Genomic DNA, 17,608 nt, shown 5'->3' on the forward strand with positions numbered 1-17,608 from the left:
TCTACTTCTCGAAGTCGATATCTACTTTCCTGAAAAGTAGATAATCTACTTTCGGGAAAGTAGATGGGAATCAACTTTCCCGGAAAGCAGATTATTTCCTATATTTTCTATGATAATAAATTTCCTGCCTTTATGATAATCTACTTCGAAAATTAGTAATATTTCCCAAAAAGTCGATAATTCACTTCCTGGGGAAAGTTATATCTACTTATCATAGAAAACGGAAATTGGAGCTTTATGCAGCAGCTAGCTTTCTTTTGGATATATATAAAACACTTGAAAAAGAAAACAATGTTTTATTTACATGATTTACATTTAGGTTTAATGTCTGTTTCTCCCACGCATAGTCAAATGCTCTGTGATGTGGGATCTGTCAACAGATGCCTATACGACTTAACCTGACCAGTGCAAGGCTACCAACCTGGTTGATTAGGAATTGCATACCTCTTGTACTCAACCAGACGAGCCCCTCACATAGGCCCTAGCAGAGCACCCCTTTGATGGCCTCCACCCAGTCCTGGGTGACATCATTAACAGCCCCTGGTAGCTCTACTCAAAGCCTCTGATTAGCCCACACCGGTCCCCGGCAGATTCCATGAGTCTTATACAAGCCCCATTGACCTAGTAGCCTCACCCAGCCCGGCAGTGTGCCATAAGAGCCCCTGAAGAGCATCATTGACAGACCTTAGAGAGCAACAATCAGCCCAGAGTCACACTAGCTGTGTATGACCCCATATACTGGAGGCACCACTGGCCTGCTGACATCACAGTCCTTAACATTTTATATAACCAGTGACTACACAGCCCCTGGTAGCCTCATATACAAATCAGGACTCACACAGCCCCTAGCAGGCAATACTCCACCCAGGATTTTAACATGGACAACAAATACAAAATAAAATTATACTACAAAAGTTTGTCTAGAGGAAACATCATTGGTTACAAGTAAGTTGTGAAGATGTAAGAATTACTGAAAAATATGCAAAATCTAAACTCTTCATCTTATATAGGACAGTACAGGAAGAATTAAATATTTTTGTTATGCAACATAATAATGTACAGGGCTGAATCTAAGTTCAACAATGTTTCTTGACATTTTTGGAACTAGTCAACACAAGCAGCCTACCCCATTGCAGGTACACAGCAGTGACGTCACCATTACTACTGTGCTACAATGATGGAAATAGACCACTCTAGAAAGCAATGGTCTACCTGGAGTGATGGACTGACACCTTTCTACTTTACAATGGTTAACGTAAACAAAAATTAATTTAATACCCGTATTAGTCACAACTATGACTAATTTAAGGTGAACTAAACCATTCTTTTCATAAATTCCACACACATGATTACAACAGTATTATGCAATCTTAACTTTTAATAACACACAAGTCTACTTGTATATTATATGGTCACTCATATACATACCTTCTTCTGTCCTACATTTCCAGTGAATATTCTTATACAACACACAAGTTCTTCACTCATTGTTACAAATCACTGAGTCGTTACCCCACCATACATCACAGAGTCCTTCACCCTACATATCACAGAGTCTCTTTTCTCACCCCACACATCACAGAGTTCTCTCACCCCACACATCAGTCCTTCTCTCACTCTTTACACATCACAGAGTCCTCTCTCACTCCCACACATCACAGAGTTCTTCCTCACCTTGCCACATCACAGGTCCTTCCTCACTCCTACACACAGAGTGAGTCCTCTCACCTCACATTGATTAGAGTGAGGCCTTCCTCAACTCCTACACATTAGAGGAGGGAAGAATCAGTAAGACTTGGGAGGAAGGCTGGGAGTGACTTTTTGGCGAGTTTTTTGTATAAATAATTTATAATGCTGTTATTATTACCCTAGCTAAAGCCAAAAAGAAAATGCAAATTTGTTAATACCCTCCTATTTCGTCTACGGGGAATTATAATTTCATGACGTTAGAGATTTGTAAGCTTACATTTATTTAAACAGAGGGAATGCGTTTCGCCCACCGAAAAAAAGTGAAAGAAATACCATTCCCTGCAGCATTCCTATAGTACCACACTTCTGCCTCTATTAATTGGTCATGCAAGCTGCCCCCTCACTCACTAATAGGTCATCAACAAGTCTTTTCTTCCTGTACATCACTGGAAGTCCTTCCTGAATAAACACAATATAGCTTGGTTCTTCCCTCAATTTACACTATGTCTACTGTAGTCAGTAGATAAACTTTCAATTACACTTAAAAAAATTTAATATTTATGTAGGTAGACATATTTAATGCAACTAAAACAGCTGCTATGTACTACTTCCTGAAAGATATTGAAAGCAATGCTTGTCTAATGGTATACATTCTGCCATATGGCATCACAAATATTAAAATTGTCCGGGGTTGCCGAACCTGACTGGCTCATTTACATAAAATTGCAGGGATTTAATTGTTTTACTTTGACAACGCAAACATAATTATCGCTTCTTATTTTCACCCCATCAGGCCCCAATGTGGGTCAGTAAGTGCTATCGTCTTTGGTGAAACAAATCCAGTCGTGCTGGGTAGATACACTTATTTAGGCAGATTCATCTTTTTTCTGTGAAGCCTGGATCATTTTTTCTTAAGTCTATTCCTGATTGTGCCAGTCATCTGGAAACCAAGTTATGGTTCTCATCCTCTCTGTAGGATAAGTTTATTTCTACCTGTAAAATGAATACAGTATTTTATTAGCCAAAATAGTATTGTTTATTTGGTATATTGCAGACAAGAATTAAAATCACTTTTCTTCATACACTCTCATCCAATAGTCATAATTACCTGGTAATTTAGGATGTGCTCTGGCATTACTTCATCACCCATTGGCAGTTACCAATAAGTCAGCCATTGTCACCAGATACGTTCTTCCAATCACAGCCATATATTATCCACTCCTTCATACACACACACACATCAATGCTTGCTGGATGTCTCTTCCTTCACACCAGTGCAGCCTCCACCCACTCCTTCCATCTCCTCCCTCCTACCACACACTTATCAGTCTTACACATCCCATTCTCTCAATTTGTCTATTCCATCTGGACCAATCTATCCGGCCATTCCACTGCCAATTTCATCACCACTATATATATTGACACCTTTTATCTTTTTTACCATTAAACTGCTGTTTCCCATGATTTGTAGTGCATCAGAGTAGAGGCAGATGCTCCCCTGCTGCTCTCTAAGAAATAATAGTGAAAATCGCAAATATATTACGTTTGGAGATAGTTTCTTGAAACTTCCAAGCTTCATTATTAAGTCCACTAATTGCCCCCTTAATCGAAACGGAGAGGATCATATATTTAAGCATCAGTATTTCAGGAGTACATATATCGAGATTTTCAGCAAATCAATTTTTGGCTAAAAACATAAGTCTTACACCTTAGTACTTGACCAAAATAGACTTTTTTTCTCGGAATTGGAATTTGAGGAGCTTTAACCAATTAATTACTTCAAGAAGAACACAAAACACCAAAATCTCACCTGGGAAACCCATAGTTCAAGTAATTAGGGGGGGAGGAGCACAGGGGTGGAGGAGCACAGGTGTGGAGGAGCACAAGGGGAGGAAGAAGAGAGGTAGGGGGGGAGGGTGGTGGGGTGAGGAGGAGTACAGAGAGAGGGACAAGGTGGGGAGGAGACAGAGAGAGGGGCACAGAGGTAGTGAGGGCAGGGGCACAGGGTGGAGAGGAGTACAGGGGAGGAGGAGGAGCACAGAGGTAGGAGGGGGAGGGGCATAGGGTGGAGGAGAAGAACAGGACGAGGGGGGGGGGTAGGGTGGAGGAGAAGTACAGGACGAGGGAGGAGGAGCACAGAGGTAGGGCCAGGGTGGAGGAGGGCAGGGGAGGAGGAGGAGCACAGAGGGTAGGAGGGGAGGAGGGGCACAGGGGTGGGAGGAGGAAACAGGGGGAGGAGGAAGGCTGGGTGGAGGAGGAGGAGCACAGAGGTAGGGAGGAGGATGGGCACAGGGTGGGAGGGGAGGAGTAGGGAGGAGGAGGAGCACAGAGATAGGAGGAGGGAGGGGCACAGGGTGGGAGGAGGAGGAGCACAGAGGTAGGGAGGGGAGAGGCACAGGGGTGGGAGGAGGAGCAGAGGAGGGGAGAGGAGGAGGGAGCACAGAGGTAGGAGGAGGAGGAGCACAGAGGGGGGAGGAGGAGGAGCACAGAGGTAGGGAGGAGGAGAGAGCACAGTAGGGGGAGGAGGGGTCATAGGGAGGAGGGAGCACAGGGGGGGAGGAGGGAGGGAGCACAGTGGTAGGGGGGAGGAGGGAGGAGCACAGTGGTGGGGAGGAGGGAGGAGCACAGGGGAGGAGGAGGAGGAGCACAGGGGGAGGAGGAGGAGCAGGGGAGGAGGAGGAGCACAGAGGTAGGCGGAGGAGGGGCACATGGTGGAGGAGGAGCACAGAGGTAGGCGGAGGAGGGGCACAGAGGTAGGGAGGGGGTGGCACAGGGTGGAGGAGGAGCACAGAGGTATGTGGAGGAGGAGCACAGAGCTAGGGACGAGGAGGGACACAGAGTGGGAGGTGGAGCTGGAGCACAGAGGTAGGGAGGGGAAGTGGCACAGGGTGGAGGAGGAGCATGATGGGGGGGGGAGGAGGAGCTGAGCACTGAGGTAGGAGGAGCTGAGCAAAGAGGTAGGAGGAGGAGCACAGGGAAGGTGGGGGAAGGGCACAGGGGAAGGTGGGGGAGGGGCACAGGGGAAGGTGGGGGAGGGGCACAGGGGAAGGTGGGGGAGGGGCACAGGGGAAGGAGGAGGAGGAACACAGATTGGAAGAGGGGTACTTTAACAATGTCACTTGAACACACAACTACCATACACTTGTATACAGAACTGTTCATACACAACTACCATACACTTGTATACAGAACTGTTCATACACAACTACCATACACTTGTATACAGAACTGTTCATACACAACTACCATACACTTGTGTACAGAACTGTTCATACACAACTACCATACACTTGTATACAGAACTGTTCATACACAACTCCCATACACTTGTAAACAGAACTGTTCACACCAGTACACAGTTACCATACAGAACTGCACATACAAACTACCATACACTTCTATACAGAACTAGATGTACACAGCTACCATACACACTTGTACACAGGTAACACAGATAGGTAACCACACACACAAAATACTTTCTCAAAACCATAAAATTATTACCGTCACTCTGTGAAGTTTATAGAGGACTTCAGTCAACAGCATTGTTAGCCGTCTGAGCTGTTCTTGGTGGCTCCTCCAGTAAACAGTAAGATGATGTGATGTTATGTGGTTCTGTAAGGACACGGCATCATTAAATACAGGTAAGTGATTCTTCAACAGCCTCATGACTGAAATTTTGAACAAAATCCATTTTTTGGCCGAAATGACAAAAATTGTAAGTCTAAAGCCTTAAAGGATTTTTGGCCAAAAATACTTTTTCTCTCTCAACTAAAATTTAATGTGCCTAACTATTTAAGTACATCCAGAATAATACACAAGCACCAAGAAATGACCTCGAAAACCCATAAGTGGCGAGTAATTAGCATTGCAAAAGTAATTAAAATATTCTAAAAATCATTTGAACATTTTCTAAAAGCCATTTGAACAAGTTATAATCAAGATATCAAATTTTGGTTAACAGATCCTTAAGCAGCACATTCAGGAGTACCTATACTGAAATTTTGAACAAAATCCATTTTTGGCCGAAAATGACAAAAATTGTAAGTCTATAGCCTTAAAGGATTTTTGGCCAAAAATACGTTTTCTCTCTGAACTAAAATTTAATGTGCCTAACTATTTAAGTACATCCAGAATAATACACAAGCACCAAGAAATGACCTCGAAAACCCATAAGTGGCGAGTAATTAGCATTGCAAAAGTAATTAAAATATTCTAAAAAATCATTTGAACATTTTCTAAAAGCCATTTGAACAAGTTATAATCAAGATATCAAATTTTGGTTAACAGATCCTTAAGCAGCACATTCAGGAGTACCTATACTGAAATTTTGAACAAAATCCATTTTTTGGCCGAAAATGACAAAAATTGTAAGTCTAAAGCCTTAAAGGATTTTTGGCCAAAAATACTTTTTTCTCTCTCAACTAAAATTTAATGTGCCTAACTATTTAAGTACATCCAGAATAATACACAAGCACCAAGAAATGACCTCGAAAACCCATAAGTGGCGAGTAATTAGCATTGCAAAAGTAATTAAAATATTCTAAAAATCATTTGAACATTTTCTAAAAGCCATTTGAACAAGTTATAATCAAGATATCAAATTTTGGTTAACAGATCCTAAGCAGCACATTCAGGAGTACATACTGAAATTTTGAACAAAATCCATTTTTTGGCCGAAAATGACAAAAATTGTAAGTCTAAAGCCTTAAAGGATTTTTGGCCAAAAATACTTTTTCTCTGTGAACTAAAATTTAATGTGCCTAACTATTTAAGTACATCCAGAATAATACACAAGCACCAAGAAATGACCTTGAAAACCCATAAGTGGCGAGTAATTAGCATTGCAAAAGTAATTAAAATATTCTAAAAATCATTTGAACATTTTCTAAAAGCCATTTGAACAATTTATATTCAAGATATCAAATTTTGGTTAACAGATCCTTAAGCAGCACATTCAGGAGTACCTATACTGAAATTTTGAACAAAATCCATTTTTTGGCCGAAAATGACACAAATTGTAGGTCTAAAGCCTTAAAGGATTTTTGGCCAAAAATACTTTTTCTCTCTCAACTAAAATTTAATGTGCCTAACTATTTAAGTACATCCAGAATAATACACAAGCACCAAGAAATGACCTCGAAAACCCATTAGTGGCGAGTAATTAGCATTGCAAAAGTAATTAAAATATTCTAAAAATCATTTGAACATTTTCTAAAAGCCATTTGAACAAGTTATAATCAAGATATCAAATTTTGGTTAACAGATCCTTAAGCAGCACATTCAGGAGTACCTATACTGAAATTTTGAACAAAATCCATTTTTGGCCGAAATGACAAAAATTGTAAGTCTAAAGCCTTAAAGATTTTTGGCCAAAAATACTTTTCTCTCTCAACTAAAATTTAATGTGCCTAACTATTTAAGTACATCCAGAATAATACACAAGCACCAAGAAATGACCTCGAAAACCCATAAGTGGCGAGTAATTAGCATTGCAAAAGTAATTAAAATATTCTAAAAATCATTTGAACATTTTGTAAAAGCCATTTGAACAAGTTATAATCAAGATATCAAATTTTGGTTAACAGATCCTTAAGCAGCACATTCAGGAGTACCTATCCTGAAATTTTGAACAAAATCCATTTTTTGGCCGAAAATGACAAAAATTGTAAGTCTAAAGCCTTAAAGGATTTTTGGCCAAAAATACTTTTCTCTCTCAACTAAAATTTAATGTGCATAACTATTTAAGTACATCCAGAATAATACACAAGCACCAAGAAATTACCTCGAAAACCCATAAGTGGCGAGTAATTAGCATTGCAAAAGTAATTAAAATATTCTAAAAATCATTTGAACATTTTCTAAAAGCCATTTGAACAAGTTATATTCAAGATATCAAATTTTGGTTAACAGATCCTTAAGCAGCACATTCAGGAGTACCTATACTGAAATTTTGAACAAAATCCATTTTTTGGCCGAAATGACAAAAATTGTAAGTCTAAAGCCTTAAAGGATTTTTGGCCAAAAATACTTTTTCTCTCTCAACTAAAATTTAATGTGCCTAACTATTTAAGTACATCCCGAATAATACACAAGCACCAAGTTAAGTGAAACCAGAGAAAAAAGGGACATACACCTATTCTACTCGGTTTGTGTTGTAAATAAAGGGAGATACTGTATATCCATGCCATCTGGTTTATTGTGAAAGAGATATATGCAGTACAGCCCCAAGCAATAATATTTTATCATTCCAACTTGAAAAACAATGTAATCTAAACCTACAACCCAGAATGCAACCACTGTACCACGTACGTAGGTATAAGTGCAGGCAGCTGTACATCAGTGATAAAATCAATTAAATTCCTACCTGGATGTGGTACATTTTTCGTATTTGGGTTCAGCTTACCTGGGCTTTCATGTAATGTACTGTACCAATTAAACCTACTGTACTTATTTCAATGGTATCCTGTAATGTATTCTTTTTTCATCTTGTACAGTTGGTCCTCATATTACGCGGTTAATGTAACCCGGAGGGTCCCGCGGAAAGTGAGGAACGCGTTAAGTGAACAACATAACATATGGGATTAATTGAAATGGAGTCCAGGCCAATCCCCAAACTCCACTTTTTGATGACACATAACTATGTTGCAGTAAAAATTTTATCTTAACTTTATGATGGTATGAAAAAACAAGTAATATAGAAGAGGTTAGGTTAGGAAAGATAAAGGTTAACATAGGAAAAATGAAGGTTACCTTAGAGAAACTAAAAGTTAGGTGGAACACTTACGGTAGTAGAAGAGATGGGTCGGCATACGGGGATGGAGGCTGGTTCCGAGGCAGAGGGCAGATTACTGGCCCTCAGGTGAATCACCATTACTAGGTGAATCATCATCACTGTCACTTACAGTTGTCAGGGCTTCCCTGACAAATCCCTCAAAGTCAACTTCACTGTCACTATCACTGGCTTGGGCTGGCTGTGGTGGGTTGCGGGTGAAGAAATCTGTTATGCTTTGCTGACGGCTGGCGTTGATGTTGTCGTGATACACCTTGATGTACGGCTCCATAGCCTGCACCAGCCGGTTATGGAAGACTTCATAGCGGTCATCGTCATTGTCGCGGGAAAGGAAGGACTTCATCTTCTCTGCACACTCCATGGCACCCTTAATATCACTATGACTTAAATTGTGTTCTTCGGAGACTGCCGCACCTTCTTCCTCCTCTTCACTGGCGTGTTCTTCTTCCAACATCTCGTCGGCAGTCACTTCAGGATTTCTGATCACCTCCAGGATGTCGTCGTCGGTAGTCTCGGAGAAGCCAAATCAACCTGCCTTGTTCCTTTCTCCAACTCTTGGATGATGGTATACTTCACCTCGTAGCTTAAGGAACGTCGTGTCTTCTTTGGTTTAGTGCCGCTGGGTCCAGGTAAGGAAAGGTTTTTCTCTGGGGGTGGTGGTCCGGCGGAAGCCATTTTACGGAACAATGGATGCGCGTTTACACGGAGTGGCCTTGAGGGATGAAACTGCCGCGGCTAGGTCAAGCGTCGTCTTTCCTCCCTCCCTCCCTCCCCCGGATGGACACGCCATAATACTTTAAGCCAATTACAGCTAGCAGCAGAGGAGGGTAGGGATGCATGGCCAATCACAGGTCTGATAAGTCATATGACGTCAGTGATAATGCAACAAAGACACACTGCGCAACCTTACCGCGCCGCTTGCCCAAGCGGAGGGAGGAGGAGGCAGAGGCAGGCAGGCGGGCAGGCGCGTGGCGCGTGGGGAAAATCTAAAAATAGCGTCGCGCCGGACACTCTCCGCGTAATGGCGTTCGCGACCGCGGAATGTAAGAATGTTAGGTTCTGGCAAGGCACCGCGTTAACGGTGAAACGCAGAATGCGGGACCGCGTAATATGAGGACCAACTGTATAAGTATTGTACGAGGATAATTACCACTGTATTTTAGGATATGCATTAAGCAGGAACCTGAAAATCTGCAGGAGTAAAGTCTGAGCATTATTAAATACATTTTGTATTGTACTATACTGTACTTTACTCTACTCTATTATATGGATTCTCTTTTTTCGTAATTATTTCTTTGACAAGATCCTTCCAATAATGTCGTCAGCCATATTTGCCTATATACTTTCCCTAATCAACCCACCAAAACTCTTAACAGTTCTCTCTCTGTTGGCAGTCTCCTGTGTTTCATCACCTTCAGTGTTTTATGGCTATTTTCTACTGTCTTGCAGCCTCTCTTGTCAGGTTCTTAATTGTAATATAATTTCGTATAACCTCTCCCCCATGTCATTTTCGGCCTGTCTCTTGCTCTCTTCCTCTCCACGTTCAGACTTGTGCACCTCTGACCTGATTGGTCTTATCCATTCTCTCCACATTCCTCAACCATCTCAACCAGCTTCTACTTTCAATACCAATTAAGCTTTTCCCCAAACTGTTATTATCACCAATATATTCGGCAAGGAAAGCTACTCTAGTAATATGTTTAAAAAGATAATTATATTAATGGGTTTGTGCGGAATAAATACGTTCGTTTCCTTCAGTGATTTATGAATGAATTTAAATGTCTAACGAGATGAGTGAATATAAATGGAGGGAGAGAAGTACTAATGAGAGGGATACGCCCCATTTCGTCACCAATCCATTTCGTTACCGACCTGGTTCGTCACCAATATCAATTCCGTTTCGTCACCACTAACAGTCGCTGGTATTAGTGACAAATTGTAAGTTATTATTTTACAAGTATAGAAATTACACATGTATACAGACGACTCGAGAAGTATTGTGTTATAATTGTACAGTACATGAATATTAATTATATAATAAAGAAAATTATTAAAACATTGGTAAATAAACCAAATACAGAACAAATGAAGGTGATTTGGCACCAGTGCATAAATCACCGAGCAGTGAGACAATTGCAGGCATATTAACAATGTTTTTATTTTTATTTTTCGTCTTTAATAAATTATTTTTGTTTTTTATTATTTTCTATCCCAAGCAACAGTTACTTTCGTGTATATATTAATGGGAATGAACGCGGTGACGAAATGGGTAAAGCAGTGGTGACGAAACGGGTTAAAAATAGTGGTGGCTAAACGGGTTGGTGACAATATGGGCAGACCCCAGGGGCAGGCATATTAATTCTACAGATTGTACTGTACTGTCAATTTTGTCTTAATTCTTAATATTGTACATACAGATCTCTCTCGCTACATGAGCGTTCTCTCTGCCAATATTCACAAATACTGTACAAATATTCTATTCGTACACCAATTTCTCATTATACAGTACCCATGGTACCTTAAGGTAATTTACTAAGTATATACGTCATTCATTTCTTAATGTGATAGGTGCTAAATTACAGTAGTTACGTCCTAATTTACACTAGTTAGGTAGGTTATTTGTGTGTTTTAGGAATACCTTGGGTTTTTTTCTTGTAGTTAGGTACTTAACTATATAGTTAGGTACTAATTTACAGTAGCTTCCAACTGTACACCTTATTTCCATGGGTGACAAGAAATTAAATAATTCTAAATGGATGTCACTTAGAATATTTCTGGTGCATTTCAAGGCCAGCAAAGGACACTAATTATCATAAGTAGAAGTATACAGTAAATGAACTGTATCACCGTACATATGAAATTATTCCACAAAATACTGAAATAATAATCTAACTGTCTTTACAAGGACTGAAGGAACGGTTACAGCATAAAAATTTATAGAATATAAAATACAATAATAAACATAATATAACAAACAGAATATAACTTGAAATGTGATGTGTAAACTGTGGAGGGAAAGTGTTGATATTGAAACAGTTTATTTCCCCAGAAAAATGCAGGTACAGAGTGGGCAATAAAAATAATATTGATACGGCTGAGCTAGATTAAGGGCACGATATATACTGTAATTTCAGGGATGCCAGGAACAGTCACACCATGGGATTTTAGGATAGTACATAACACACTTACAACATGTTGAAAAACTAAGCCAACATAATATACAGAACAATATATAGTAATAATTATACTGTATTTCTGGTGATTACTTATTCTCTGGCTAATTGTGTCTATGATTCCCTTCGTTAACAAGAGTATTCACTTATTCATCATCAATCATTTCTTTGTGTTCAATACTTCTTCAGTCTCGTTTAAAAAAGGATCTCGTGAAGATCAGAAACCTCAGCTTATTTCACCAGATGATTAAACACTCCAAGTTTAATTGAGGGATTAGGTTAGGTTATGTTAGCTATAGGGTGTTTAATTATCACATGATAGTGTGATAGTTTGTTTAAGTACTGGTAGGTTTGTCTAGTCCAGGATACTATCATGGTAATAGTCTTTAATGTTCCTTATTTACAGCATACGAGTCATAACCGAGTACCCCCCAAAAAAATTCATTAACTTTTCTTATATGTTCCTGACCCAATTGAATTCATAAGCATTAAAAGAACTAATAATGCCCCACAGTCTCTGAAACATGATATTATTGAGTCTCATAAGCATCTTCACCTTAACAAAGAGTCAAAATGAGCACAAAGAATATGAATACTGTACAAGAACAATAATTGTCGCCAAACCCCCATGGACACTTGGCCTCTACTTGTAGGTCGTGTATGTTTACTGCTGATGAATGTTGCTGTTCATAGTTTGTCAGAATAACATATATAAACACTGCTTAAAGGAAAGATGTCAGTATACTGTATAATGTTAATATTCCAATGACCCTTAAGTAGACACTACTTGATGTTGTTAAAGATGTCCAGAGAATTATGTCCACAACCATATATGTAAATGAATACTGAATGTTCTGAGTAATAAAGGTGTAATGTTTCACAGTGGAGGTGACAGAAGAACACAATATTGATATTTCCAGAGCTTCTGTAATTATGAATGTTTCATATACTGTACAAACATTTAGGACACAATGTTACTATGTCTTTCACTTTGATAAATATTGTAAAATGTTAAAAAATCATTCATGTATATTTTGATTTATAAATAAAAATATATTTTACAAAAGGTAAATTTCACTAGTTTTAGCAAATACTGTACAGCACCTATGATAAATACAATATTTCCCAGACAAGTATATCATGTAATCATCAAAGTTTATACGGAAAAGGTAAAAATTCAGCTAAAGATGAAACAAGCTAACATTTCCATTACAAAAGATTTCAGTTCCATAATAAAATTAAAGTAATAACACATTGACTGATTTCTGCCACTGTATAGAAAACTTACGAAGTCAAAAAGAATAGTATCAACAACGAGCAGGTTAAAATTATGAACTTGTAGTAAAAATATTTAAAAAATTAAGCTTCCATGATCTGTTTTCTGAACTTAAGCCTGAGAGTTACCACTTGGTCACCTCTTCTGAAAATTTTATAGATACTACAGGAATATTGTAAAACATTCCAACTATTCACCCCCAAGTCAACACATCATTTCCACACTACTACAGAATATGAGGATATGTTCTGATCATTCCCTCACTCCTAACTTACATCAGGAAATGACTCTCTCGTCTTTATAAATCAGGTTCATTATTATGGCATTCCATCATTTCAAATAACTTAACAGCTTCTCCAGTTAACTCCCTCATTCCTACATTCCTTCCGTAGTCTGCGCTTATTCCCTCGTTCCTACATAATTTCACTCCAGACTGAATCATATCATCTCCTTTACACAACTTCAGTGCAGCGCTAAATTAATTTCTCACTTACTAATAACTTCAGTCCACTTTAATATATTCCTCATTTCAACCCAAAAGCCTGAATACATTACCACCATTTCTTACAACTTAAGTACAGTCTGGTCATACATTTATCCCCCTCTCTCTCTCTCTCTCAACATCAAGACAGTCTATCATTCCCTCACTTCTACACAACTTCATTACAGTCAGAGGACATAATTACATTCAATTAATCACTATCAGTACATCTTTATATTGCTGTCGTAAATGTAAAAAAAAAATCTTTCCCCAATCTATTTCTGGTGTCAAATATTCATCAGGAAGACTGCAAACATCTGATCAACAGTTCTACATCATGACTACACTAACCATAATCTCTGAAGCATTTAACAAAGGTTCACTCAAAAAGCTACTACTGTGTAACCAACATGTCAAGAGCACAATAATAACTTTCTACCTAAGTGACTTTGCAGCTGGATAAAGTTAATGCTGGATGTATAGTTGTAGTCCAGTGAAGTGGTGATGGCTGACTGGACCGAGTTACCAAGTGACGCATTTAGCGAGGTTATGCATCACCATCAACCACCCAACAACAGTTATTTACCTCAACTGGTCAGAAGGCCGGCACATTATCCACAGCACCTCTAATAACAAGACCTGAGCTCAACACATAGACAATATTAATCCTAATCACCAATGCTTCAAAAGAAAAGTTGATAAAGCTGTTTAATTTTCTATGATCAAATATTCTAGCTTATCGGGTAATTGTGTACAGACGATCTTCTCAAAGGTGTATACCAAAATCTTATAGACAATCAGAAACTGTTATATAATGTACAAATACGGTATAATTCCACAAAATTATACACATATTTCCAAATATACTTTATCTAAAAAAAAAAAATTCAATTCCATTATCACCGTATACACACTCGACCCAGGCCATTCATCAATCACAAGACCCATCCTTCCAGCCATCTCCCCAACGCTGATCAATTAAATCGCAGTTAAATAATGGCTTTTCCAATTTCCTGTTGACTTCGTTGTGCGCCTCACAAAACCACCGAGACAGAGTGGAGCGAGAGTCTACGGCTGGTGAGTTGGTCTTCAGCCTAAAAGATAAAACAAAACATTAATTAATCTACCTCTCTTATCTATAATAATTCCTTTATTTTCACCCCTCCTAACTAACCCATAAATGGTCTCATATCCCATAATATTTATCAAAACTGTCCATCTTTACTATTCTCAAGTTTTGGTTTATCTTATATCGGGAAGAATAAAAAAAAGATAAAGTTTCTCGTCCACACATAAGACTTGGAACAAACATTCTTATATAGAGTCATTTCTACTCATCACTGCTCTCACACTCTTCATATTTATTAGGAGTTCTCTGGCTCCTTTAACACTACCCATATTAATACCGTACATTATATAACATTTGTAAACATTGTAGTAAATACTTAAAAACAATTTACCATTCTCTAAAATCTTCTGCACAAGGCTGACACGGATAAAACTTGGAGAATATTGTTATAAAAGTCTTCATGTCATTCTGTTGTTGTGGTGTTGGCTGGGTGGGGTAGTACGCAGCCATGGAGTGCAGCAGCCGCCATGAACCCCGACCCAGAGACAGACTATCCGCCGGACACCCGTACTTGGCTGCTTGCCCTGTGTCAAGGTAGAGAGAATAAAGTGTCTCACTCAATAACACACATCCTTAACTGGCGTCTCTCAGTTGCTTATTTTCTATCTACGGTACATAATTCAAAGTCCTTTTTTTTTTAATATAACATTAAGTTGTTTTACAACTTATTGCAATAAAAAAGTTTTGAATATATAAATCATAGGCAATTTGTTGCTCACCCCAGAGTGGAACATCAGTTTCCTCAGGAACTGTCGACGTTTGGCTTGAACCGTCATTTGCTCTACCTGCCAACACACTGCCAGACTCAAGTCCAGAATTTTCCTGTCTCTCAGATGAACTCCCCGAGGAATTTTCCGGAGGAGGTGCTTCTGTTGAAGAGGTCTCAGCCTGTAAGATAAAAAGAACAAAGATCAAATAATTACTGTACTATAAAAAATACACAATAGAATAAGATTTACATATTGTACAATCATTAATATTGTAAAGTACTCTACTGTAATAACCCAAATTAAAAAGGAATGATAAAATTGACAAGTAAGGAATCCCTCCTTACTTGTACAGGTACACTCAATCTCTTAGGGTAAGTTGAGGTACAGGATCAGGACACCATATATGTTATACAAGTCTATAAATGAACAAATGAGTAACATAAAAATATGTGATTTCATTAGAAGATTACAGATGCGACGGCAAGTGTGAGAATAAATAATGTTAGGGTCATGTTGTCTCCTAACCAGCCGCCTCAAGTGAATAATATTGATAAATGCATCTGAATATTAAATGCTTTGCTATACAACTTAAAAACATTAATAAAAAAGAAGTTATATAACACTTGGTACATTGTCTTACCCATGGGATTTGTTTATTGCATTGAAACAGTCATGACATCATATTTACAGGATTCCCTCATTGTATTTTAAAGGGTATGTCATTGTTCTGAAGAGGTTAGGTTAGGTTATGAGATTAAGTCATCGTACTCAAGGGGTTAAAGTAGCAAAGCTGTCCTTACAAGATCTCCTGAGTCTACGGTCACTTTTCTTGGTAATACTCTAGAACAGAGGCACACGTCAACCAGGAATTGTAGACAAATTTTATATGGCAACTAACTTCTTACCTCAAGAAAAATCAAGAAAACTTAAAAGGCTTTGCAATTTTCATGATTTAGTTTTTCGTACTTCTTGTAGTAAATAAACTCACTACCTAATACCGTTTATGGTGTTTCAACTGGTAAAAAAAAAAACGCTTCCCAAACCTACTTAAATTAAGCTATAATAATCTAAAATAATGTAATGTACTTCCACCCCAAGATAGATAAGTTAGGTTGGTTCAAATTATCTACAATAAATCACACCAAACTTCCCACAGCTCAGACATTAAGGTTGTTAGTCATCCAAGACATCAAGACATGTTAAAACTGTCAATCACACCTAAGATAATTGCCATAGTAATGTTGTTCTCTGGGGTGAAGGATACCCCAGCCATCCTTACATAACAATTTAATGAACCTCACTACCTCATTACCCTCTCTGAATCAATTAATTGTTGTCAGGTCTAAGGGAATCATTCTGGGGAACTTGACCTTGTGACCTGAGGCAACAGTGACCCCCACATGTCACAAGTGTTACATCATCATCTTGTTGTTAAATGTCCCGCCATTAAAATAGTCACGGCTGCCATGACATCATACCTTACCCAGCGTGACAGGTCCCGCCCTTCTTTGGCTCTTCATCCACGAACGAAAGTCTGTACAGGCTCGACATGGCTTGTCTGTAGGTGTCTGTTCCGGGTGAGGGAGACCGCCGACGACGTCCTCTCTCCTCTCCGTCGCCATCATGACTGAACCCGTCAATATGAAACTACGAAACCCAAAATCCGAAGCAATTTGTAGAGAATTGAACTCACCAAAATGAAATGCTTTTCAAGTAACTGTGTCATCGGTATATTTAATTAATAAAATTTTCTATCAGTAGAGGATTTTGTTAAATAATGAGTCAAAATTAACCAAAAAACATGAAATATTTAGTACATTTAGTGCTTCGGTCTTGGGGGTTTGAAGGAGTCGAGATAAACTTGAAACAGCAGATGACGACCCGGCTGAGGGACCCTTGGGCTATCAATATTATGATGCAATATACTATTTGTTTCTGTATTAACGATTAAAGGAAAGTATTATTAATATTATAATTTCCTTTTTATTTTTTTGTTGCTTTCCCATTTTAATTATTTGTTATTTGACGCTATTCGATTAAATGCTTAAATATATAAATTACAAACTATAAATGCCCCAACACCTACCCTACCTCAGTCCTTGCTCTACCCTTCTATTGCTTTTCTCCAAATATTCACGTAAAAAACGCTAAATTTGCGTAAAGGGTTATTTTCTTGTTAATTTCGTCTAAATACTTTAACACCTAGGTCCTTTTCACATATTTTGGTCTTAGTTAATGTTATAATCTCATGCCATTGGGACCTGTGGATGCGACAAAAGGTGCACCCCTAGTGGTGGCCAAACTCACCCCTAGTGGTGGCCAAACTTACCCTTAATGGTGGTCAAACTCACTCCTAA

At 38.7% G+C, this 17,608-nt stretch overlaps 1 protein-coding gene across 2 annotated transcripts; it reads right to left on the reverse strand.

The window, feature by feature from the left end:
* Window positions 1-5,160: 5,160 nt before the first annotated feature.
* Window positions 5,161-16,890, reverse strand: LOC121853549 (mitochondrial FAD-linked sulfhydryl oxidase erv1-like). 2 transcript variants are annotated; one of them, XM_042347755.1, is made up of 5 exons: window positions 16,730-16,890; window positions 15,261-15,429; window positions 14,873-15,065; window positions 14,316-14,506; window positions 5,161-5,304 (listed from the first exon to the last, which is right to left on the reverse strand). In XM_042347755.1, the coding sequence occupies exons 1-4, from the start codon at window positions 16,874-16,876 to the stop codon at window positions 14,344-14,346; spliced, it is 672 nt and encodes a 223-aa protein (XP_042203689.1). In that variant the 5' UTR covers window positions 16,877-16,890; the 3' UTR covers window positions 5,161-5,304; window positions 14,316-14,343. The 2 variants fall into 2 exon arrangements, with proteins under 2 accessions (XP_042203689.1, XP_042203688.1); XM_042347754.1 differs by lacking the exon at window positions 5,161-5,304 and having other exon boundaries at window positions 12,563-14,506.
* Window positions 16,891-17,608: the final 718 nt, after the last annotated feature.

This window comes from Homarus americanus, unplaced genomic scaffold (assembly GCF_018991925.1).
Source record: "Homarus americanus isolate GMGI-L3 unplaced genomic scaffold, GMGI_Hamer_2.0 scaffold4896, whole genome shotgun sequence".
In the NCBI taxonomy this organism is placed as follows: domain Eukaryota; kingdom Metazoa; phylum Arthropoda; class Malacostraca; order Decapoda; family Nephropidae; genus Homarus; species Homarus americanus.